The 25,634-nt window shown below is 34.2% G+C and overlaps 2 protein-coding genes across 8 annotated transcripts; both read left to right on the top strand.

The window, feature by feature from the left end:
- LOC136773552 (sphingomyelin phosphodiesterase) lies at positions 1-20,994 on the top strand. Of its 6 annotated transcripts, none has more exons than XM_066727307.1 (12): positions 1-40; positions 11,484-11,581; positions 12,847-13,061; positions 14,072-14,368; positions 15,376-15,561; positions 15,961-16,167; positions 16,268-16,440; positions 16,522-16,884; positions 16,948-17,140; positions 17,243-17,427; positions 17,683-17,868; positions 19,254-20,994. In XM_066727307.1, exons 2-12 carry the CDS (start codon positions 11,512-11,514, stop codon positions 19,321-19,323), a joined length of 2,145 nt encoding a protein of 714 aa, XP_066583404.1. In that variant the 5' UTR covers positions 1-40; positions 11,484-11,511; the 3' UTR covers positions 19,324-20,994. The 6 variants fall into 6 exon arrangements, with proteins under 6 accessions (XP_066583404.1, XP_066583402.1, XP_066583407.1 ...); XM_066727305.1 differs by having other exon boundaries at positions 3-309; XM_066727310.1 differs by lacking the exon at positions 19,254-20,994 and adding an exon at positions 18,682-18,901 and having other exon boundaries at positions 3-309.
- An 877-nt stretch (positions 20,995-21,871) lies between these two features.
- LOC136773602 (threonylcarbamoyladenosine tRNA methylthiotransferase) lies at positions 21,872-23,865 on the top strand. 2 transcript variants are annotated; one of them, XM_066727382.1, is made up of 3 exons: positions 21,872-22,133; positions 22,223-22,448; positions 22,520-23,865. In XM_066727382.1, the coding sequence occupies exons 2-3, from the start codon at positions 22,285-22,287 to the stop codon at positions 23,736-23,738; spliced, it is 1,383 nt and encodes a 460-aa protein (XP_066583479.1). In that variant the 5' UTR covers positions 21,872-22,133; positions 22,223-22,284; the 3' UTR covers positions 23,739-23,865. The 2 variants fall into 2 exon arrangements, with proteins under 2 accessions (XP_066583479.1, XP_066583478.1); XM_066727381.1 differs by having other exon boundaries at positions 21,872-22,448.
- Positions 23,866-25,634: the final 1,769 nt, after the last annotated feature.

Genomic DNA, 25,634 nt, shown 5'->3' with positions numbered 1-25,634 from the left:
AAGAGACATCGTGACGGACAGGTGGACGAGAGGGGTGGAGGTAAATACATCAAGCGTGTGTGACATATGTGTTCGCGCGTGTTAACAAAGTTTGCCTCGTTTCGTCCACCAACGAAAAAGCACCATCGCCTTCGATAATGTCATAAACCTACATTTCTTTTAATCTCTATCATTCGCTCTTTACGCAAAATTTTTATTTAAATTTTGTTTTCCTTCTTCTTCTTTTTTTCCTATTTAAAGAAAGAAAAATAAGTAAGTGACAGTGCTTAGCGTGAATTCTGGGTGCCCTTTGGATCTTTTCTAAGTTTTGTAAGTAATCAGAACAAATGTGGTATATTAAAAAGTAAAATTAACGTTTCGCTATATTTATAAACACAATTTGAACGTAACGTTGTTTTATCTAAGATCAACTTGTCTCGCTTCAACTCTCAATGCAAGACTTAATTTAGTCTTCGTGTTAATTATTACTAAATTAAATTTCGAATTACTTCGGTTTATAAAATCCATCGGTATATATGTATGTATGATATATGAAAATTGTTTAAGTTTTTAGTACCAGTTATAATGGAAGAACGCATTTAAACACGCGTTAAAATAATTAATCAGGAGATTGGATAGTCTCGCGCCAAATTTTCAAAATCTCTATAATAAAGAGGATAAGTGATTTTATATTTCAATAAATGTTATAGATATTACAGAGATTTGTTATTCTAGATCGAATATCTTGTCTTGCTTACAAAAATATTGCTTCAATTAGATAAATATACATGATGAAAAATTAGATCAATTATATATTCAATCAATATCTTATTTAAATTTTCCCCATTATTTTGCATAATTCTATTATGATATTAATGTTTTAATAGAATAAGAAAAAATTAAATGATATTTGGATTGTAACTGAACTAATGATGTTATTATTCTGTGCTGGAGGGTAAATCGTGATTGTGAAAACTATGCTACTGACGAATATACCAGCGCTTCTCGTGCGTGAAATTGTGTGCGGAAGGAGGTTCCAACATTAGCTAGAATTACAGTGATTTTAGTGAACTAAATTTTATACATGCTTTTGTCCATACGACAACGAATAAAATTCTGTTAATTATAAAACAAAATTTATTATCTCGTGGGTTATACAATTTGCCAGTTCTTTTAGTCCAGTCTGTTATATTTTTATCACGAAATTCTCGCTTTCTATCATGCCTCGGACATTTATTATTATTCGTATGTACATTTTTACATTATAACGTCACGTTTTGGCGTGATGTAGCAAAGGAAGCGTTATCAAAGTATTAGGCTGTACTTTTTCACCTTTAAAGTTCTCTGTCATTATCAGTTTTCTGTTTTACCACGAGCGATAGCTATTGTTGCGAGTAAACAAAACGTCGCGGAAAAGTCAGTAGCTACTAAAGAAAAGAATCGTTCGCGCGCGGAAATCAAATGAAGAGAAACTTGAAATGCTATAAGTCGATTGTCTCTCCAAGTATTTGCGCAAGTTTCAAATATTCCTCGCACGTTTTTCCGAAAGGTTATTGAGATACCAAAAGGACTCTTCGATATTGCTCGTGATTTGCTTCTCCAATTTCAAACGTGAGCACCAAATCAGGAAGAGATAATAAAGTTCTCTCGTAGAAACGTGAGGTGGATCTTCGAAGCAAACTCGATTCCAATTACGTATTTTCCCGTTGTTATACAGTGAGTTACATTTCAGTATTTTCTGTTTCAGTTAAGAAACTATAACGTGAATACTGTCGATTTAACTGATAACCTATATAAATAAAAACAGTGTTTCGAGTCACGATTGAATAATTCAAATTTCGAAATAAACGAACTATAAACTATCATGCAACGTCACAATAATGTCGTTATGAAAAATGCTAAGTTGGTTCTTACATCTCAAAACATATATACTCCCACTCTTATAATCTTATATCAGTATAGTTTTTATTTTGCGATTCTAGTCATATAGTAAATATATTTATAGAAATTTTTCTTTTTTAAATTACTCTTTGCATGTCATTATACGGTGCTATTGAAAGGTTGCCTTGTATGTGTAAAGAGTGTATATTTCAATTCACTGTGTAGAGTTTGGAAGTAAAATTCCGATTTCTCCGTAACTATAAAAGATATCAATTTTTTCATAGAGCCTCTTCAAAACTCCTCTGTGTATTTGAATTTAAAAAGGTATTATGCAAAATATAAATATATCTCATATTTATGGACATAACTGAATTTTTCTATGCCCACACTCTGAAACGAATAATAAAGTACACACACTGTATATTCTCTGCAGTTTAGAATCAACTCGGAGCACAGCCAAAGAGATACGCAAATCCCTCGCGTTAAATTACACTATATACGTATAGGTACAAAATATATCTCTTGGGCTTACGAAATATCGTTTATTTATAAAATAACTGTGCCCTAACAAAATAACCAAACCCGTATTTTTTCGCTCTACACTAGTAAAAATAATTATAAGTTGTGTGTATTTCATCGTAAGTCGTAGACATAAGGTACACATTATTATGAGCTTTATCTTTCAATTGCATAATGCACTAATTGATTCTTTTACTTATCGTAACTCTTTCGCGAACAGTTTAAAAATTAAAGTTAATCGCACCCATGGTTTGTTTTTCCCTTGAATTTAAAGCTTCCTGGACAGGAAGCGATTAGGTATCGAAGGATTTGGATTTAATTGAAGAACGCGGAAGTGGATGGATGGATGTGTCGATGAGAGAAGAATGATATAACATAAAATAAAATTATACAAAGTTTAAAAAGAAGCTTTAGGGAAGTACCAAGGTTGATGTATCCAAATGCTTCAAGATCGGATCGGATCGGATAGCATAGGGTAGGGAGAGTCTTGATAACGTTACTGGTGGTGTGATGGCAGCCGGTGACGCCACACGGTGAGAGAGAGCGAGTTGTTCTAAGTAGGTTATGCGCCACAGACACGAGACGATTGGTTATTGGCCACGGAAACTGGTCATGCACGAATCCTCCAATGTCTTACTAGTACCGAGAGTGAAAAAATCACGAGCACGCTGTCTTTTTGGAATTTTTAGGTCAACCTTGTCTCTCTGCTCTCCTCTTTTGTATTCATACTTGAATTCTCTCAAATTCTCATCTCTCTCGCTCTATCTTTCTCTTTCTCTTACTACTTTTACCTCACCAGATTCAACCTTATTTCGATTCACTCTCATATAATTAATTTATTTCGTTCTTTACCCTACTTTGTATCGAAGTAATTGATTCCAAAAAAAGTCTCTCCTCTGCCCTCGTTCGAATTACGTAATATCAATTTTTCGAATGTAGAATTTATGTGGGATCTGAAAGAGTATCGCCTTTCAAAATTCGACAAAGAATTTACACAATTGTTTTGGTGGAGATTTAAGATCAAAGAACAAATAAATTTTGAAAGTGATAAAGAAATAACTGGATTCTCTTTCTCTGTAGAGATTTCTATCGAACGGTTAAAAAAGGAGCAAGTTGAATCTTGTGGCGTTTGCTCGAAATTTCGAATTTCGCATAAAACTTGCCTCTTGGTTCGTCCGACTTTTTCATTTGGGTCACATTCTCGAGAGATGTGCTCCCTTTCTTTGACCTTGAATATAAGGAAGCATCTGCTGTACTTTCATCCATCACTTAATCATCAGGCAACGTTCGTTTTAATTAAGGAATTATTACGTTATAAAAATAAGAGAGAGAGAGAGAGAGAGAGAGAGAGATGATAAAAGATTTGTGTTTGAAACTCTTCTTATATATTCGATTTAATATTTCCACGTGAAAAACAACAATACGTATATAAATTAACTGCGACTTTAAAGTATTATCTATTAGAAGCCACTTACTCTACAAATTTTTTGATCACAGATGACGTAAACACTGTGAGAACATATTTCTCGCGCGCTTATTTCTTTATATCTAAAATAATTTATAATAATTGCAGATTATTATACATAATTTTAGAAAAATGGTTAAAACAAAACATTTCGTAAGAACTGACCTTATTTATTGACCGAGGTGCTAAAATTCATTGAAAGCAAAAATTCAGTCAACGTTGTCGAGATAATTGCATAATACCGAGCATTATAAAGTAGTTGCTTAAGAGTTGAATGCGCAAGAGACATTTTCGGGTAATCGTGTGGTACTCGAAGAGACGCGCTTGGATTTTCGAAATTCGAGAAAAGGTGGCAGCTAGTGGAGAGAGAATATACAGAAAGCAAGTCTCGGTGTAAATTTCCATCATGTTCGGTCATTGACATCATCGTTTAAATACGTTTTGTCTTAACGTTAAATCCATCTTGATATGTGAAATAGTTAATATCTTCAAAAAGTAAAACCCTATGAGAAATCTATAATGATCAAATTTCCTAGAGGTTTAGTGGCAAACTGTCGTATATCATGTCGAAAACCTGTATAAGATCAACATTTCGCATCAAGAAATTTCTTCCTTATCAGAATTCCTCATCGACTTGCCAAATTGGGGCTTCGTTCTTGACGATTCTGTTTATACTAATCGTCGACGAGAAACGATGAATAATTGTAAAATGTTGTATTCAAAGATTATAGATTCGCTGATGATGTATTATTTATCACAGGTCATTCACTAGGCGTTAATAATTGGATTAAGCAGAGATATATTTTGAATATATTCGACGGTTATAGGCTAATGAAACGTTGCTTATTGATACATTTTTTACGGCAAGTACACCAAACTATACTTAGATATAGATAATTCAATCATCCGAGGCAATAAATTGGCGTGTTTATTATTTACTATCACACAATTCCTCTCATCTCCCCGGGACACTGATTTAAAATAAACATCGTTCTTCAAAATCAAATATATAAAACAATTAACTAGTTTAATTAATCGAATACAAAATAAATAAAATTATCATGCCACCTCTATATTTTGTTCGAAAATTATAAGAAGAATGAAATGAACCATTTCTGTAAATTAAGTTAATTTTTACAACATATTGAATGTTTGATCATTTCGTTTGTAGCACCATTTGTTGATATAAGAAGCGATATAATTGAATTGCGTAGACTGATCAGTTTTGGTATTTTGTAATTATCGTTCAAATGGTTGGCAAGGAAGACCAGAATCAGTAGAAATGGCAGTTTGGCGAGTCCGCTGGATCATACGATGAGTCGTCGACCTTAGATCGAGCTTTCGTTTCGAACGGTTAAAGTACACTCGCGATCGGCTAACTCGAATTATCTCCGCTCTTACTCCGAACTAGGAAGATGCGGCATTGCAGCCTGTTGCTTATAGCTACAAGCCACTCATTTACCACTCATGACTTTCTCTCGTTATAAGAAGCTCACCTGAAAGCTACAATTCTTTCCTTTACGCATTTTCCTCCGACACCCTCCCCCCACCCCTCTTTTTCACTTTTCTCCCGCTTTTGCTTGTTTCAAAATTGGTCAATCAGTCAACACCTTTTAAATCGTTTTATCAACTCTTAATTACCCTCCTCTCATATTTTCAATTATCTCAGCCGTCTGTTCCTTAATTTACGACGTAATAACGTCAAGCAGAAATTCTATCTATGAACAATTGTTATTTGACCCTTTGCTTATCACTTAATATCTGAAGTGTGTCTGTAAATGGCCGCCACGGTGTCTGATTTCGAAATTAAAAGCCTTTTTGTTTGGCATTAAATAACTGGAAATGTTTACATACATTGACGAAAATCAAGGCGTGCTCTCTTCTTTCATAAGGGGCGATAATCTTATAATTAGAGAATGCCAAACGATTATCAACTGCCTATTGATAATTAGCGTCTCGCATCGCCGAGTTAATTTTTTTCTTCCACAACGAGTACTTAATCTCTCGCACTGAAAGTCGAGATTCCCTAAATACAGGCTTTCCCCGTTTTATTCTCCGACAGAAAAACTCTCTGTACGACCTTCCGCAATTTAGAGAAAGTTGATTTTTCGCGACCTTGAACTGGAACCTAAATCGCTTCCTTTAGAAAATAACCGTTTGACGTGCGTGCGCGCGCGCAACGTTAAAAATTGTTGCATCGCGTCAATAGTAAATAATTTTAATGGCCACGAGTGCTCTGATAAATTAACCGCTTTGTTTCCTTTTACAACTACATACTCAACACTGTCTTGCTTATTTGTCTATTAACCGCTTCGTTTTTTCGTTTGCGAGCTTCTTTGTTCATCGCATTCACAAGATTTCTTCTGTTTTCCCTTTAAGCTTATGTTAGTCACTGCTTGATTCATTTATTTATGTATATTGCTTGCCATTTGTGTAGCTTTTTCTATATATGTAAGCAAAATCCTTTACATTGTATTGTCGGTCAGTACTATATTCTGACAAAGTATTATGCACATATATAACTTTCGATATAGATAAGTCTATTATGTACGTCAATCTGACTTTTATTTGTAAAAAAGTTAAGTTTAGGAGCAATATATGCGTAGGTTTTAACCGTTTTGTTAAATGTTTTTCTTTATCTCTAATGCATTTTTAAAAAGCGAGTATTAAATTTTTAAAACCGCCTTCACGATTGCAAAAGTTTTCGACGAATACCATAAATAGCGATAACGCGTGCAAAACTTTATCCCTAGTTCAATAGCACTCCCCAATAGATCAGTTTAAAGGCTAAGACAATTTTTGGCACGCCAACTGAGAATCGTGTACAAGGCACTTTGAGCACGCGCACAATTTTTCCAGTAAGTAATCGTTAATCATTAATTTTATGCACCAGATTCCATAGTTTTCTTCACACATGAACAAACGTTTCAAATAATATGGTACAATTCATGTCCGAAGGTTTCACGGCTTCCACTTTAGCCCAAGACACCAGATACGTCCCATATTACATTTAAATTAAATTAAACTTAGAAGAACACGAATAATACTGTTTATTGTTCTTATATATATATATAAATTGCGAAACTTTTGAAATCTTTTAACAAAGTCCTTTTCTTTCTCGGGCTATATAGTGAGTCATTAATTTTCTTTGTAGGGAATACTCTTTGTAGATCAGGTACTCTGGAGAAATTTCACATGCACGGATAAAGCATAATGAATAATTAAATGACTTTATTTATGTTGTAAAAAAAGTACTGCGTCTCCTACAAAATTATCTGATGTGTTTTTAAACTCTTTATATATCTGAGAAAAAAAACTGCAATTGCTACAAAAATAACATACATTTAAATTAATTCAATTACATTTGATTTCTTATCAATCCATAGCATTTGTTCATACATCATTTTCATCACAGCTTCATCAGTAGCTTGAAGCAAAACGTATTTAACGAAGCTGGAAAAATGAGGAGAATGTATATAATATTTCCGGCTGAATTTACGTTAATGGTTTAATCGCATAGTAATGTCTCGTTTGGTAAAAAAAAAAGAAACAACTGGAGAACAGGAAACGTGTAACAAATAAAGTGCATGAGCAACGTGTATTGGTGTTTGCGTATATTTTTACGTGCAAGGTCAAATTAACAATTTTACTGTTTCAATCGTCCGTTTCCCCATTGTGCCTCCACTGCTCTTATCCGGTTTTCGCCATGTCGTAGACATATCGCGAGGAAAGTGGTTAAAATCAAATTGACCTATTATATCATCAGACGACGAATGGTGGTAAACCACAACACCTGACTCTCAGTAGATAGAAAAGTGATGTATATAGAGATAACAGAAACTTTCCAGATTATATCTGTAGGTGAAGATAAAATGAACACTGACTCTATTAAAATAGCATATGATTAATATTACTGTAGAAACAATGACGCTACAGGTTGAAATAATGATCAATTTCATTAACAATGAAATTTTATTGAAGATAAATTATAAAAGTTGGATCTGAGATTAAATTTGTAATTAATGAAGATGAAAGGATGATTTTTCAAGTGATTAAGTAATATACGAGATAGAGATGAAATGGTTGATAGGAGAAGGGGTTTGATCGTGTTTCTCGAGATGAGAGTAGAGATTTGGAAGTGTTTTTAAAATTAAGCGAAAGTCTTAAAGCGATTGTCCGTTCGTATAGTTGTGGTTTTATCTACTACTCGAGAGTTTTTGACTACGCTTTTATTCGCGATAACGATAATTTTTACTAATATTATTACGCGTGTCGTCGTGATAATTATAATAATTATTTATTATACACACACACACACACACAATTGTAAAATGTATTGACCTACAATTTTTTATCCAAAGTCTATCGCATCATAGCGGTATTCGAGATTACCCGTTATAATACCTATGGCCATGTCCAAAATGTACACACGAGCTCCAGAACGCATGGATAAATATTTGACAAAATACCAGAGTCATTCTCTGTTTCACTATTATTATAAACGTTATAGTATATAATGATCACATTGCATTTTATTATAAAATTCACTATTTTGTTCTCTCGTGCTATTATATTTATATTTAATGAAATTCGTATTAATTTTATTTAATCTGTGGATTTTTCCATGGTACATTGAAATGAAAAGGGAGATAAAGAAATAGTCGAGGAATTTGTGAGTGACCGAGACACGAATTTTTCAACGATAAGCCTGACAAGAGAAGTAAACGAAAATCCATTCTTCTCTCGGTGATAGTTGCTTGATCGATCGTTGCCTCAAAATTGGTCAAGTGGAAGTTTGCTTTGAAAATAAATAGAAACAATTAAGAGCTATGAGTGCGGGTGCATGTTGTTACTGTAAGATTTCACGATAAGATAAAGTAACCGTTTGCTTTCTATAAAAAACCATTCTGAACAACAAGTAGCTCTTGCGAATGTTTACTGCTCTTCCTGGCTTGCACATCGTGAAAGAGTAACGTATTGTGAAAGGGACTCCCCATTAAGCCATCTGATTAATCCCAATTAATGAGGTAATTGCGTTGCCCGCCACAACAGCAACTGCAATTTTTCATACATTTTCTTACTCTCATTTTTTGCTTCTTTCTATATACATATATTTTTATTACTGCCTTATACTTACATTTCAAACATTTTTTTTAAACTATTAATATTGTTAATATCATTCATTTTTTCTGATTCGTCAATTTATAAAAATAAAAATAATCTTTCTATTTGTAATAAATGTATAGCATAGTAAAAGTTTTGTTTAGGGATTGCGAAAATGATTGTGGTGTAGTTTCGTTTACTTTGACCAAATTTCTGAATGAATTTGGCATTTGACAGAATGGGCGGATGCTACGCGCGAACGTGCCTAGCCAAGGTGAGTCTCTTTCTTCGGCCAAGAGGACGGTGGGTCAAATAACGGTCAGCCGCGTATTCCACTTGGCCAATCCACTATGTTTTACCATACTCCGCCTTCGTTCACACTATCACTCGTTCCTAAATAATGTCAAAATAAAACCAACTCGTCCAAAATCCCTTCGTAGGTGATTACAAATTGTATTGAATTTTATCGATTCGAGAATCAATGACGAGAGAGACAAACGGACATGTTATGCAGGGGGAGGGGGGAAAGCATATATAGAACGCTTCCAAGTGAAGGAATTTACAAAAAATTCTATCTGAATGATTTAGCGTTGAAGAATAAATGAAAAGGAGAAATAACGTTTGTCGGAGATCGTAAACTCCGTAAAAAACGAGCCGGAGCCCTTTAAAACCTGAGAGAACGTTGAGGTAAAAACTTGGGGAGAGGAAATTCTGACTCTCTCGAGTGGAGGGATATTCCCTGAGATTCCAACAGAATGATTCAGCGTTGAAAATCCACTGGAAAAAATAAGAAACAAATTCATGAGCCCAGAATGGTCGCGAATGGAGAAATTTCGCACCGGGAATTCCCTAGTACTTTCGGTGAGTTTCTCTCGGTGTGTTGGGGACGACGGAGAGCGCGGGTATTTTTCTAGCGAAGGACTAATAAAAATTTACCCGACAGAAAAATTAATCATGATGGAAAATTATTATGAAAAATAATTAATCCGATTGTGTGTATAGGAAAAGGAATTCACAACTTTCGCTACCGAAATAGATCATATATACTGACCCACTACGCATACCTGAAATACAACATTTGCTTCTCCAAATACACAAGTTCCGTTGAGAAAATAATTTATTAGGAGAAAGAAAGATTAATTTATAAACATCGAGTGAAACGCAGGGTCAACGTTCGCTCAATCATAAACAAGCCTGATGTCATTATTTGATTTTTAATCTGTAAGTTTGTTTGCGATCGTTTGACACTGATACGCTCCACTCGCCCAAATCTTGAATGATCAGTCGATTTGGAGACGCTTCCTGTTTCTGTTATAAAACCAAAAGAACGAAGCAAAAATTTTTATTTTTATTTTTCTTATCAACTTTATCAACTTTTACCATTAAACACGTTCACGAACGAAAATACTATAGTAACTGTTTTCATTGTCATGTTAACTCAGGTAGCCTTGAAATTATATTACAGATACTTAAATATGATAATGTAATGGACTTGGATCTGATAAGTAAATTTTGAAGAATTGCTTGATGAGTGCCTTGTAAGACTACTGGTTTAACATAAGATTATAATGATTTTTCTAGACGCTCAAGCTCCTTTAAGGGGTACTCATTATGTACCCGGTAAAGAGATCGCAGGAAAAAAGGATGCTATACTAGATATCAATGCATCTGTGAAGAAAGATTAGGAGATATGTGCTTCGTCAGTTCATCTTAAGGTAGTCGAGCTGAAAGTTTTGGATACAAGCTCCTATATATACTATATATTTGAACGTTGTTATTTCTAAATTTATACAACACTAATAATAATCTTATGCACTAAGTAACATCAATTTATCTGTTCTGTCATTGTGTTTTTACAAATCACACATTAACATATTTACTGTATCGAATTGATTATCGTGGGAAAGTTGATAATTGAAAAGAGGCAATAAGAAAAGGGCGTGGCTCTTCAAGGCCGATCGGTTACTCAATAATTGATGGATTCCTTCTGTCGTTGACGAGTTTGAAGGATGATCGTTGAGGAAATGGAGTAAGAGTTGAAAGAAGGTCAAAATGAAGGTAACAAAGCCCACGTTCTCTGCTGACCTAGATGAAATCGTGGAATAATAGTAGAAAAAAAGAAACCTAAAATTTCGAGTTGCTCTATACCATTGAACTTAGTAGAGACTGGAGCCATTGCGCGCTTTATCTTGTGTGTGTTAATTCTTAAATGTTCTAATCTGTACCCAACTTCATACTGATACATTTTGTTATCTGTACAGTCTTCTTCATTTTTGTTGTACCTCAATCTTCCTTTCTCTCATCGACCCACCTTGAAGCTGCCAGCATTCTCGTGAGAAATGCAATTTGACCGTGAAAACTCGTTGTCGACCCAGTATTATTTTCACCTGTAAATTTTCAAGGTCATTAGACACCTCTTGCCCCTCCGATCTGCCCTCAATCGACCTTTCACTCTCTATTACACCCTACACTCGTAATTGTTCTTTTTCACGTCTCTTCGATTATCTCTTAACACTCGATTATGTTTCTGTTTCAGGTAACAATACCAAAGAATACGATATAGTATGCCAAATCAAAGATGGATGGCGCTAAGAAGCCTGACATTACTGTGCATCGGTCTGGTGTGTGTAAACGGTGAGAGACATAAAACAATTATTGTGAAAAGTTAACAAGTTCGAGTCAGTATTGATATGATAGACGGAGCAGAGGTCAAAGTTGAAAATGCAGAGTCAAGTTTTAGGTGGGACGCTATTGGGTTAAGGCTGAATCACTCTTGATGAACGGTCTAGAAAGAGAAGTAAAATGATTAACAGTGAATATAAGTGTGGGGGAGAAACGTTTGATCGGTAGAGCGTTGAAAATCAGAAATAAAGTGAAGCGCGTGGGTGATGGAAAATTCGTAATATAAATTAATTGAGAGGTATATATATATATAGAGTACGCATAATAATAAACCGATGAATTTCTTGTGGAAAACTGTGCAACCCAATAACCTCTTTTTTTTAGAAAGTATTTATGATTAGTATTTGCATGCAATCGATTACATTAGCGAATAATCTGTCAGTGGCGGGGCGTGTATCGCGTGACAGAGAAATTGCACGTTTTCTTCCTCTTCTGCTCCTTCTATTTATTTCTCTTGTCTCTTTGGCGATCATCAACCGTTCATTCAATTGAAATTAACGAGTAGAATTTAGCGTTGAGTTTAGCAAGGAAGTCGTGACACGTTCGCCCATTTATTGCTCGACGCTTCGCGATAATCGCCTGTAAACATGTCCGAGCTCAATTTTCTCGACTAACGTACGTTTCTAATCGAACGTGTTTTAGAAACTGGACTTTACATTTCCATCGACAAGATAGCCAGATTACCGCTCGATAATTCACCATAGTTTCCTATTATCATCGTAGGCCCTCTTATTTCTTACTAAAAGAAAACAAACAAATATAGCTAATCTGCATCTTAAAATTAATAAATGTCATTATAATTTTGCTTTTTTACTTAAAAAAGAAAAAAAAACGCCAAACCAGTGATTAAAAAACAGCATCACTTTCTACGTGTTTTACCGTAAATCCATATAATTATAAAGCTTAATCGTTGCTAGTGCAAGCAAGTGCATTTTTTCTCACGCTCAGCGAAGCTTACGCAACTATTGTTCGTTTCGTGAGAGTCGTGAAGTTTTTCAACTTCCACGAAACGATCTATCGTTGATATTTTCACGAAGAGAATTAACGATGTGATGAATTTCCAGAAGAAGGATTGGGTTCTGGTATCTTAGTTGAGTTAAAAAATAGGGAAAAAGATGCTTATGTAAGCGGGACACTTGTTTTTGACGAGTGATCGATCAACTTGCGGATGACAGTTGTTGAGGATTTCCCATATTTTTTGCTATGTTTTGTTGCAGGAAGCCCGGTGAGGGATTACGCGGCGAGAAGGAAGAGGGAGGCGGAAATCGCGGCCACGAATTGGACGCAGCTGGCGGATGAATGGTTATCGGCCAAAGCCAGGGCCATGGAGCGAATCGACGTCACATTGTTGCCATTCAACGAAAACTTCCGTCCTTTACCACCCACGGCTACCACGGTCCTCAATGACAGCAATACGGATCAGCTAGCCAGGGTAAAATTACTCGTATCTCCTCTCTATACCAATCAAGCTGATCAGTTACTATCTGAATCCTTCCGGATCTCAATAAATACCACTCGTCCACTCCCTTCGCGTTTATACCCTTCTTTACTATCTAGTTCTATACGTGCAACTACACGACTGGCATTCGATGAAAATTCTATTTTAAACAATTTCATCCATTCTCTAGAATTTTCCTGTCGAAAAATTTATTTGCTCTGAATTTTAGTGGAAAATAATAACGCAGGTATTTCCTGCACAGTTATTCCTTTGTGTTACAATTCTTTTATCCGTCCTTCGTCCGCTTTTCACGTGGCTTTTTCTCTTGGCCTACACGACGATGTCTCGACGGCTCTCACTTTCAGTGTCAAAATACTTTCACCAACTCGCCACTGGCCGGGAATGCAAGCGCGGACCTATCTTACCTACGTGTATTTTCACACATACCTAAAGTTCAGTGTCAATGACTTTTCCGGTGAAACTCGCCGTGATACGATTCGATTGCTCGCATATCCTCTCCATATCGTCAATCTTCCATATAGCTCTGTTTTTTTAAGGAATAATTAAAGAAACGATCGTAAAACGGCGCAAAGCGTCGATCGGTTTATCGAGCGTTTTAAATTTTATCGAGCTGAGCGCTGTAACTCTAATAAATTGGAAAAGAGAAAAATCAAGAAAATTTGAAAGCGGACGAGAAAGGCGCGAGGGTCGATTAAAAATTGTATACTTGGCGAAATGCGAGAGGTTGATTTTTCTGGTAAATAATGTGAATAGCTGAAGACTCGAGATCCCTAATCATTGCCGATTACTCGGGACCTCGAGTGCAATTTGCAAAAGATTGCGAGCATAACGTGTACGCCGATTAACGAGAACGACCGAGGTGCGAAAATTTATGAAACTTTCACTTTCCTTCGCGTTTATCTATCATCCTGTCGTTTCGTTATGCGATTGCTAAAAACCATTTCTCGATGTTTCATGTATATGAATTTTCTTCGATTTCGTAGTACAACTATTCGAGAATGCTCTGGGACATGGAATCCGTACAGCCAAGTGGTCACCTATCGATGTTCGTGGACAAAGCACTGAAATTGTTGGACTTGAAGCAGGTGATGATGGAAGTTGAAACTTCGGTCATGTCCAAGGTTTCTTGCACGGCTTGCAAAGTTGGTGCTGGACTGCTGCAACACTACATTAAATCTGGAAAGAGCGATGAGCAAATAATGGCCAGCATTTACCAATTCTGCGTGTCCTTGAACATCCAAAGTCCGCGAGTTTGCGAGGGTGTCACTTTGCTTTTTGGGGTAAGTATGCTTTATTTACTATATATATGCTCGTATTATGTGCCTTACCAAGGCCTCTGATTTTTCCTTGAAATCGTTAAAGTCTTCCTTTTTTCCATAATTATTCAAATCTTTATGAATCACTCTACCTTCTCTGTATAATTTTGTAATTTTTTATCCCTTTTCGATGTAAAAAATTATAATTTTTCATTTTCTCAAATTCTCTCCAGAAAGTTTCCAATCCATCACCTATAAGCTATTCATTACTATTCCTTAAACGTATAAAATAATCCTACAAAATACATATGTATACAATAAGCTGCCTAAAGTTTGAAAACTCTGCACGTTCAATATTCTTGCACAATTTTCACTTATTCCTTTCATCGACGAGATATGATACATGGGCTTTAAATTTTTTTTTTCGTTACACTGTAAAAGTTTGGAGTATTGAACTTGTTTGTGGAATATTTTTCGCGTTATGGTCGGGAATGGCGTTCCGATTATTCTGGAACGTACAACTCGCGAGACTTGGAATACGTGAGACTACATTAATTCTTTGCTACTCTTGGATACACAGAGAGGCTATTGACTTTTACAATCCTTTCTTTTTCCACGTCAAATTTAGCGATGAGAAAAGATACTCAACGCCCTCTGAAACTATATTCTTCAAATTCACTGCTTACTGTAACACAGTTCATCCCTGGTGAATATTATAATTTTGCAATATTATGATCGTTGCAACAGTTACCTTCAGAGAATAGAAATATTAAATAGAGCTATGAAATAAACTGCTTCTTTCAATTCTGCAGTATATTTTCAAGGTTGTATTATAAATATCTCAGCAATACTGAATATATATGGTGAAGAATAAATTAAAGAGATGAGAGTGGATATTTTTCGTTTCCCTCATACACGAGAGAAATCGAAGGAGTTGTAGAGGCCGTCCAAAGTAATCAAGATTGCATAATGTTTGCGAATTCACTGGCTGGGGCGGTTTTAATGTTGCAATGTTTTTCCTGCATTTACAGCGAGAGGTAATCTACGTGCTGAAACAGGTTAACATGGGACCAGCACAGATCTGCAGTTTCGTGATTGGAGATGCCTGTGACGACGCTTATAACCCCCAGCATGAATGGGAAGTGGTTTTTCCACCTGTTAAAAAACCCGAGATCAAACCTCCAATACCACCCCAGGAAGGAGCTCCGACCTTCAAGGTTCGTTGGCATTCCTCACCATATAATACCAAGAACTTTCTTTATCTCCACTCGAGTAAATCTTCGCATTCGCGTTACAAAATTGAAAGAAAAACATCCTTTGATTGATCTCTTCAAAATTTCGTTCAATTGATTTGTTAAATAAATTTAATGCAAAAAATTGAAGAGAGAAAAATGGAACTGTTGAGTGATGAAAAAATGATAGAAAAGTATCACGTCATTCGATTACTTGCTTTACTCGTAGAATGGGAAAAAAGTAAGGAAGGAAGAATTCTAAAAATAGAATTATACTTAAATGGAAAAGCGTTGAAATACTTGTTTCTGTGCTGGAAATTTACACCCTCGATAATTCTAACTGTAACTAACTTTTGCTGTAACTATTTCGGTGTGACCTTCAAGGTTTTGCACATCTCGGACACCCACTACGATCCATACTACCAGGAAGGGGCTAATGCAGAGTGCAACGAGCCGCTCTGCTGCAGACTGACCAATGGCGCTCCTCTAACCGCATCCGCGGCTGCTGGCAGGTGGGGCGATTACAGGAAATGCGACACTCCGAAGAGGACCATCGACCATATGTTGAAACACATAGCGGACACCCATTCGGTAATTAAAAAAGTCTACAAAATACTTCAATGTCCTCGTTCGCGAAAATTCACCAATTACGTCAACTCGTTCCAATTCCTTGGTCTCGACACATTTCTAGGATATAGATTACATACTTTGGACCGGTGACTTGCCACCTCACGATGTATGGAATCAAACCAGACAGGAGAACCTCAAGATATTGCGCGAGACTGTTAATCAAATGGTTGAAATGTTCCCTGGAGTTCCGATTTTTCCAGCTTTGGGCAATCATGAAGCTGCACCAGTAAACAGGTAAGGAGAAAATAATTTTATCTTTAATCGGTCGTGAATAGAATTATCGTGTGATACTAATGAACCTTAACTGACTTTTAGCTTTCCACCCCCATTCGTTCCTGAAGAAAACAGCATTTCATGGCTGTATGACGAAGTTGACAAACAATGGAGACGCTGGTTACCAGCTGGTGTATCGCACACTGTACGCAGAGGCGCTTTTTACTCGGTTCTTGTTAGACCCGGATTCAGGATCCTCTCTGTCAACAATAACTATTGTAACAATAAAAATTGGTGGCTTCTAATCAATAGTACCGATCCGGTAAATGAATTGCAATGGCTCGTTTACGAGCTCCAAGGGGCTGAAATGAACGGAGAAAAAGTTCATATAATAGGACATATACCACCAGGTCACTCCGACTGTTTGAAAGTTTGGTCGAGAAATTATTATCAAATCATCAATCGGTAAGGAAAAATTTATGTTTTACAAAATCAATCTCAAATCGTTATAAATTGTAATGTTCACAGGTATGAGTCAACAATTACAGCACAATTCTTCGGCCATACACATTACGACGAGTTTGAAGTGTTCTACGACACGTCAGATTTAGGAAGGGCCCTCAGCATTGCGTACGTTGGTCCTTCCGTATCTCCTTATTACGATCTCAATCCTGGCTATAGGATATATTACGTGGATGGTGATCATCCGAAAAGCACCAGGGTAACTTTTAGTTTAATCGAGGAACTTTTGAAAATTCACAACACACATACACAGATATATGATGAGAAGCATTAACAATTATAAAATCATTCCTTTGTATAGTTAGTTGTTGACCACGAAAGCTGGGTAATGAATTTGAAGGAGGCAAACTTATACGATTATCCAATCTGGCACAAGATGTACAGTGCTCGTCAGGCTTATCAAATGGCGTCCCTTTTGCCGAAGGATTGGGATTCCCTCATCGACAAAATGAGCAACGAACCTTCGTTGTTCGATCTCTACTACAAGTAAATATGAAAAACTTACCATTGATAATAAAAATAATAAAGCTTCATCCAAATTTAGGAAGGGTATGTTTGGAGTAGAAAGTAAGTATAAGGGTATGTATAAATATATAGAAAACAATGGCATTGTATCCGCGCGAAGGATGAAACAAAAGGCGCTTCTAATGTAAACTTATTGTGTACTATATAACTTAAATAAATTCTATAAATTTATCTTTATAAAATTATGTATAGTTGAACTTATTCTTTTTTTTTCAGACATTACAATAAAAACTCACCTGTACGAGCAGCATGCAATGACGAATGTAGGAAGCGGTTGCTATGCGATTTGCGAAGTGGACGAAGTCACGATAGGAAGGCGCTTTGTCAGAATTTGGAATCGAGAATAGACGGTGAAACAAGAACAGGCTGGAGAGCATGGATTTACAACGGCTTAGCACTATCGTACGTACAAGATTGGTGGATTAAAGCTTATTCATCGAATGATGAGCCTAAAAACCAAATCGACTAACCACCACTCAAGGTGTAAAAATTGTCTTTTTTCACATGCTCATTAACCCAATATAGGATTAATCCTCCTTGAAACTTCAGTGACTTCTTCTATTCCACAGAAGTATCCTAAGAATGAATTATTTTCCAAAAACCAGCATTGATAGCTCTCTGTTAGATTTATCTAACTGAAAGTGTTAACTAATAACTGATGTATATAGTTATATCTAACTACCTTTGTACAAAGCGATTTGTCTCAGACTTTCAGTCTTTACATGTAGGCTAAGCAAATATTTGCATTGTTGCGATCTAACTTGCAAGCTGCAATGGTATGTGGGTAATTTTAATGCAATAAAGCAAATTGCATGATATTTAAGGCGAAAGGAATGAACTGGTAATATATTGCTTTATAACTGAGCTAGTAAGTGCATTGTAATGTAATTAATTCAAACCTTTTAAGCAAATTCCAAGCACATTGCAATGTCATTATTATTGTTACCTTATTATGTTTTACTCGATAGTGTTTAAGTAATGTCTTTATTCTTACTTGAAAATTTTAATTAATTCGGTAAGAAAAAACAAGAATAGGTTTCATTACACATTCGATTTTTAGCTCCTACTGTACTGGAACTTTGCTCAATTTGTTATAAATTTATATAATTGTTGTTAATGTTATTATTATTTTAAACTGCTTTGAAGTTGTGCACGTTCAATTTGATAAGTATTTATAATTAATAAGGGTAACAAAACGTTTGATATATGTTTCAGAGGTTTCATTGCGAAACAAATGTCACCATAATTCCTACCAGACAATAAACATGACGTTTACGCTTTCTCGACAATATACCAGCCTTTTTATATTAATCATAATAAATACGCTCACAATTATCCATTACTCGGCTTTATTTTGTATAAATCTTAGATCTAATACGTAAGACGAATAAGCTGTAAATATATTTTTCACAAAAATAAAAGACTTTAGAGTGGATAGGAATTCTCGTTTCTTGTTGTTGGTTCAGGGTATTTTAAAACAGGTTCAGGAAATTTGCGTTTGGAGTAGAGTATATGTTCTAAGAATTATTCTCCACATAATAAACAATAAGCTTGGTGGCGGTAGTTAACAAGAGAGGATAAGGGATATTTGGAACACAAAATTAGTAAGTGACAAAATCTTGACCTTTGAAAAAAATTGTAATACAAATAAAAAGCTTAAAAAATTTAGAAATATCTGATATATTCAATATTAATTATGAATGTTTCAATTTTTCTCAAAGGTACAATATTAAGTGAAAATATTTGTTTATTTGATAGCAATTTTAACATGTTTGTTCAATTTCCAGAATGTCCGTCGTCATGGCTATTCCTAGATTTGCCTACAATTTGCCGAAATACGTATTGGGCCTAGGTTAAACATCTGTAATTGAAAAAACTCGTGGAAATTATAAAAATTTGTGGCATATTACTGTGAAATTAGATAACGACTGTAAATTTACTTGAAATAAGAAAAAGGAACGAAGAGATCTGGAATTTCCCAAGAAGAGACACACCGTATTATGTTTGCCCCAAAAGTTATTTCCAGTGTAAAGACTTGTTTAATTCAGCCGACAAGCTGACTATGAGAATAGAAAAGATTCGTTCTCCGCGATAGCAGCGCTTTTTTTATTATTTAATTTATTCAGCTGTCAGCCTCCATATATATATTACATGTAAATGCATTGAAGCAAACGAAAGTCATGAGGCACTTTAAAAGCCAGCAGCTCATCAAATATAACATATAATGTATAAATACATATTACTGAACGATTACCTCACAAATATAAATAGTTATACTCAGAAGAATTATGTTTGTGATAGAAAACTTATTTTACAATGGTGCGTATTTTATCAGAGCTATACTAAAACTAATGAATTGATTATAGTATAGTATATGCATGTTGTGTAAATACGAAAAGGGAGTTATATGAGTATAATAAATTCATATATTGATTATAGTACCTATTACAATTAGAAACTGATATTTGCATAACGTGCCGATTTTGTAACCAAGTGCGTGTGCATTCTGAGTTACGTATATGCGCGCATAAGACCATTTTAAATTCTATTCAAAAATAACACAGACCATGGACTTTACGCGCGCCATGCGTAATTCGGTATAAGAACTCAATATTATTAACGATTAGCACCGATTTCTCCATAAGAGAAATGGAAAACAGAAAATGATGTCCTGCCGTGCAATGGAAAAATGACGCATCCGTAGTACACACGAAATTTAAAAACTCGAAAATTATCTTATTACTAACATTTCCTGCATTCCTTATGTAGCAACAAATTTTCTGCATATTCCAGGTCTTAAGCAGATACAAAGAGAAAATGTGTATAATCATTTAAAAATCGTTTGTTTTTTTTTCCGTTTCACCATTACCACTGATATGTCATTCTTTCATTGTACACAGCGCAGGTATCGGTTTTATTGTTTTGTAGTCAATCAAATGCGTCAAACAAGATAGTCATGTAATAGCTCCTCTATTATATTCCTCATTCGAACCTTTCGGTTTTTTCATCCTTTTAAACTCCACCCTTATCCATTTGTTATAATTCAATTGGTGTTCAATAGATACCTTTTATACTAAACAATTAACATTAATAATTTACTAAAATTTAACGAAATGTAGAATTTGTTTAAAGCTTTACCTTAATAACATTACATAGTAGATTGTGGGATATGTGGTATGAATTAAATGACCAATCTTATATAAAAGAGAAACTAAATTATTTGAATACACTTAAAAAGTGTAATACATATATGTCCCGCGTGATTAACTTCGAAGAATAAACGACGATTGTTAAAAATCAACAAATGTTTTCCAATGAGCTTAGCTATGTTTCGATGTACAATCGATTTATACTACCTGTGTTTAATATACTTTATTACATAGACAATTATATTAAATAATCTTTATATTTTAATGCGCGATACTGAATTAATAATAATTTTCGCGTAATAGTTTTACAGTATACATGTGTATATAAAATGAAAGCGAACAGACGGTTATTTATGTACGATAGATATAATAATATGCTTTAGATCATTCCTATTGTAAAGTATTAAACGAATATTTTTATATATCAACTCACCTAAATGACTATCATTTTAATAATCATTAAATTTTTATAAAATAACACCCATATAGCTTAATTACTAATTGACAGATAAAAATTGAAGAGAGCGATAAACGGATGAAAGATCCGGAGTAAGGAAAAAACCAGCAGTAGCAACCACTACAAAGAAATGATATCTCCTTAGGACGTACACATTCAGCTATGCAAGGACTAGCAAAACGTAAATATATCGCATATAAAGTCTAAATGTCATTGCATTGGCATTCTGTAACATAATAATAAAAAAGACAATTGATAAGCACCCTAAACGGCACTAACGCAATAGAGTTACATTATACTTATTTCGTGTATTATATAGAAAGAAATGTATTGGATGGTGTAACAGTGATATATGTCAAAAATTAAAGAGAGCGTACAAAACATTAATATTGATCATATTTTATCAAAAAAAAATGTTAGTGTTCCATTATTGATCGAATCTTCGTGCAAGTTAATTTTGCGAATAATAAGAAAACCTGACTGTACTGTACCAAAAGCGACAGCAATTATTGAGTTCGTGTATTTTATGTTAAATAAGTAAGTCGATCGAATAATTGTCATTTTTAATAATTACGTCAGTATAAGAGAAAAGTATTTTGATTAATTTTTTAAAGATTTTTATACACTTTCCTTGAAAAGTTATTCAATAATAAGGATAAGTGTATTGTGTACTGTGTATGTGTTCCTGAATGCATAAGAAAGTTGTATGGTGAGAGAACTCTGTTCCTAAATACATCACAAAAATTCCGTACGATTCTGTGAGGTCCATAACCTCAAAGAAATAATAGTGTAATTTTAAATATATACATACAATATTTTTAAATGTTTTACACAGCTCATTGAATAAAAATACTTAAAACTTTGTGTAATTATATCTAATTGTCTGTATGAGTGTATATCATGTTAAAAGGAACAGGCATTGCTTTCTAATCATATTCATAAATAATTACAAATATATATTTTTTTAAATTATATTACGAGAACATGTCGCAGCCATGTGGTGATATCATAGAAGACATAGAAGATTTAATAAGCTCCCAAGACATTACGCCAAAGGAAAGGTATAGTTTTCGAAAAAATATAACAGTTCGTTCGAAACGTAAAGTGAAGAAAGTAATAGAGCCTCCAGTCCTAACAAGTATTGTACCAGGAACACAGACAATTTATTTTAAGACGTGGGGCTGCACCCATAACAGTTCTGACAGTGAATATATGGCTGGTCAGCTAGCAGCTTATGGATACAATTTGACGAATGACAAACTAAAAGCTGATTTGTGGGTATTAAATTCTTGTACAGTAAAGAATCCAGCAGAAGATCATTTTAAGAATGAAATAGAAGCAGCAAGGGAGGCTGGAAAGCATGTCGTAGTTGCAGGGTATATATGTCATATTTTATCTAGTATTCTGGCCATTTTATGTATTTTAAATTAAATATTTCAAATTTTAGGTGCGTACCTCAAGGGGCTCCAAAATCTTCATTTCTGCATGGTTTAAGTGTAATAGGAGTACAGCAAATAGATAGGGTTGTTGATGTAGTTGAGGAAACATTGAAGGGTCATTCGGTTAGATTTTTGGGGCAGAAGAAATCTGATGGGAAAAAGATTGGTGGTGCTTCCCTCAGTTTGCCTAAAGTGAGGAGAAATCCTCTCATTGAAATTATAGCTATTAATACAGGCTGCTTAAACCAATGCACATATTGCAAAACAAAACATGCAAGAGGAGAGCTTGGTAGCTATCCTCCAGATGAAATTTTAGCAAGAGCTAAACAAGCGTTTGAAGAAGGAGTTTGTGAATTATGGTTGACATCTGAAGACACTGGCACATATGGTAGAGATATTGGAACCAATTTACCAGAATTATTATGGAAATTGGTTGAAGTCATACCTGAAGGTTGTATGATGAGAATAGGCATGACTAATCCCCCTTACATATTGGAGCATTTAGAGGAAATGAGTAAAATTCTTCAGCATCCAAGAGTTTACAGTTTCCTACATGTCCCAGTACAATCTGGTAGTGATCAAGTTCTGGCAGATATGAAAAGAGAGTATTCAAGGGCAGATTTTGAGCATGTTGTAGATTTTTTACATGCTAGAGTACCAGGTCTAACTATTGCCACTGATATTATTTGTGGTTTTCCTACAGAAACTAAGGAAGACTTTGAAGAAACAATGACACTGTGCCAAAAGTACAAATTTCCTAGTTTATTTATTAATCAATTTTTTGCTAGACCAGGAACTCCAGCTGCAAAAATGCCAAAAGTGCCTTCTCAGGAAGTTAAATTAAGAACTAAGAGACTATCAGAATTTTTCCAATCTTATGAGCCTTATGGATGTAAAGTTTCCTCAATTCAACGAGTTCTAGTTACAGAATTATCACATGACAAAAAACATTATGTTGGCCACAATAAGTTTTATGAACAAGTACTAGTTGCTAAAGAGGAAAGATTTCTTGGAAAAATGATAACTGTAAGAATAATAGAGGCTACGAAACATTCAATGAAAGGTGAACTAATTAATGAAAATGCATTATTTAATTCTGCCAAATTATTAGATAAAATACCAGTAGAAATGAAACCATCAAATTATAGGGTTGCTCTTATTTTTGTTGTTTGTTTTGCTTTAATGGTAAAGATTGTGTGGCAATTCCTAAATTCTAGGAAGCATTAACTATCTTGTAATTGTATTATATACAATGGTTGTTAATTCAATAAAAAATGCAATTTTCCAACTATAACTATTTGTTTAAGTCATCTATCACATAAAACAGGTAAAGAATGAGAACAAGTTTCTTTTATTCCAAGTTGGATCCAAATTTATATCAATATTCTTAGTAAAGGAGTTACCCTTTGAAAATGTACATCTTTTGTCTAACACCGTTGATACACTTAAATCGCTTTTTAGAAAAAACTAAAAGTAATTTAATTTTTGTTTACTAATATGAAAATATACATTAGTATAAATAGAGATATTTTGCAGAATGCCCAAAAATATCCATATTTATAAATTATCATTTATAATTGAATGTTATTAAATTAATGTATCTCTCGACAAAGAGTGTATAAAACCTCCAGGTGTTTCTATTATTATAGTATATTATAAATTACTTAACAATGACAAATTTTTGGTACTAAAATTTCCTTATTATTTGACTCATTTTATGTTTATGTACAAGCGCAGAGTTTTCTAAAATTTCTCTTGAGTATTAGACATTTAAAATTGGTTGTTAATTTAGAATACTATTTCATCTAGATAACATTTAACAATCTTAAGCTTTAAAATGTTGTAAAATATGGTTAATTTTTTTAAATGACCGATTCAAGGCACTTTTTAAATGCATACTCCAATTATATATATATATTCGAGCCATTAATTCTAAATATAAATTATTACTATTCTACTGATAAAAATTTTCTTGCACCTTAATCTCGACATATTAAGTAAAATATATGTGGTTAAGAAAATTATTACATGGAATTTCAATTGCCGTGAGTTTAATGTAGTTAAAATCGCTAATTATTGGCACATGCTGACCTATGACAATACAAGGCTATATAATTGTATCACGAATCCAGCGCATCTCACGAGACTTTTTTTTGTTGTTGCTCAATCGCACAATTTATGCATCCTACCTTAAAGAATTAAGCTCGAATGCCTATAGAATCTTATATTAATATGCTTATGCAAATTTTGAATTAAGTAGTTTTGTTTTGAGCGATTTTATTTATTTTCTAATTTGAACAAAAAAGGTACTACGCACACTGGAATGATTGTAGCATCTATCACAGAAATGTCGCGTATCTCAACTGCTCGCGATAGTTTCTGGAAATATAGTGAGACTTTGGAATACTATAAATAAAAAACATTAATTTAAGGACTATTGTACAATACGTGATGATTTCATAAAATTTCAAAGAATTTCAATAAATTATGAATAAATTATGAAGTTTCTCCAAGGGTCGAGGATATTTAAAATATACAAACGCACAAAACTAAAAAACAGTAATAGACGAAATATAATAGCGAAAAGCTAAAGTTACAGTAATGAAAGGCACAAGAATGGCTTCCTTTTATCATTAAGGCGTCTTCAATGAAATAGTACAAAATATATTACTATGTATTCCATTATTTACATGCAGTCTTACGCTTGACAATACATCCGTATGACAAAACTAATGCACGGATAGGAAAAAACTTGAAAAATAGTGTCATTGATACACACAAGTGGCTCGCATAAAATATGGCCTCGAAAATGGCTAATCTCGACTTTTCCTTAAGCTTTAAGTAGATAAATTAGTCCTATTTTATAAAAAAATAATATATTATGGCAATTGACATGGCGCGCTCATGGACACTCAAGATAGTAAATATATCAGAATAAAATTTGACCAATTTTCGTTTATCTACCGGTCAAAGCTTTAATTCTTTTCAGCTGATCCTGCTATAGGTTATGACATACCTTTTTATTCTTTATGTAATTTAATAAACGGGACTAGCGAGCGAGAAGCGATAATCTCTTGTTCATTATAAATAAACATAATTATACAAAGCGAACAGGAGAGTTTC

Source organism: Prorops nasuta, unplaced genomic scaffold (assembly GCF_024137725.1).
Source record: "Prorops nasuta isolate Cenicafe-Biocafe unplaced genomic scaffold, Cenicafe_Pnas_1.2 PNAS00005, whole genome shotgun sequence".
NCBI classification, from domain to species: Eukaryota; Metazoa; Arthropoda; class Insecta; order Hymenoptera; family Bethylidae; genus Prorops; species Prorops nasuta.
Note: the sequence above shows the minus strand (reverse complement) of the source record. Positions and strands in the feature narration are given on the sequence as shown.

Coding starts and splice junctions, on each gene's coding strand:
- LOC136773602 (XM_066727381.1), top strand. CDS start 22,057: ATGTCGCAGCCATGTGGTGATATCATAGAAGACATAGAAGATTTAATA. Junction 22,449..22,519: donor AAGCATGTCGTAGTTGCAGG/GTATATATGTCA, acceptor TTCAAATTTTAG/GTGCGTACCTCAAGGGGCTC.
- LOC136773552 (XM_066727307.1), top strand. CDS start 11,512: ATGCCAAATCAAAGATGGATGGCGCTAAGAAGCCTGACATTACTGTGC. Junction 11,582..12,846: donor CGGTCTGGTGTGTGTAAACG/GTGAGAGACATA, acceptor GTTTTGTTGCAG/GAAGCCCGGTGAGGGATTAC. Junction 16,441..16,521: donor GAAGCTGCACCAGTAAACAG/GTAAGGAGAAAA, acceptor ACTGACTTTTAG/CTTTCCACCCCCATTCGTTC.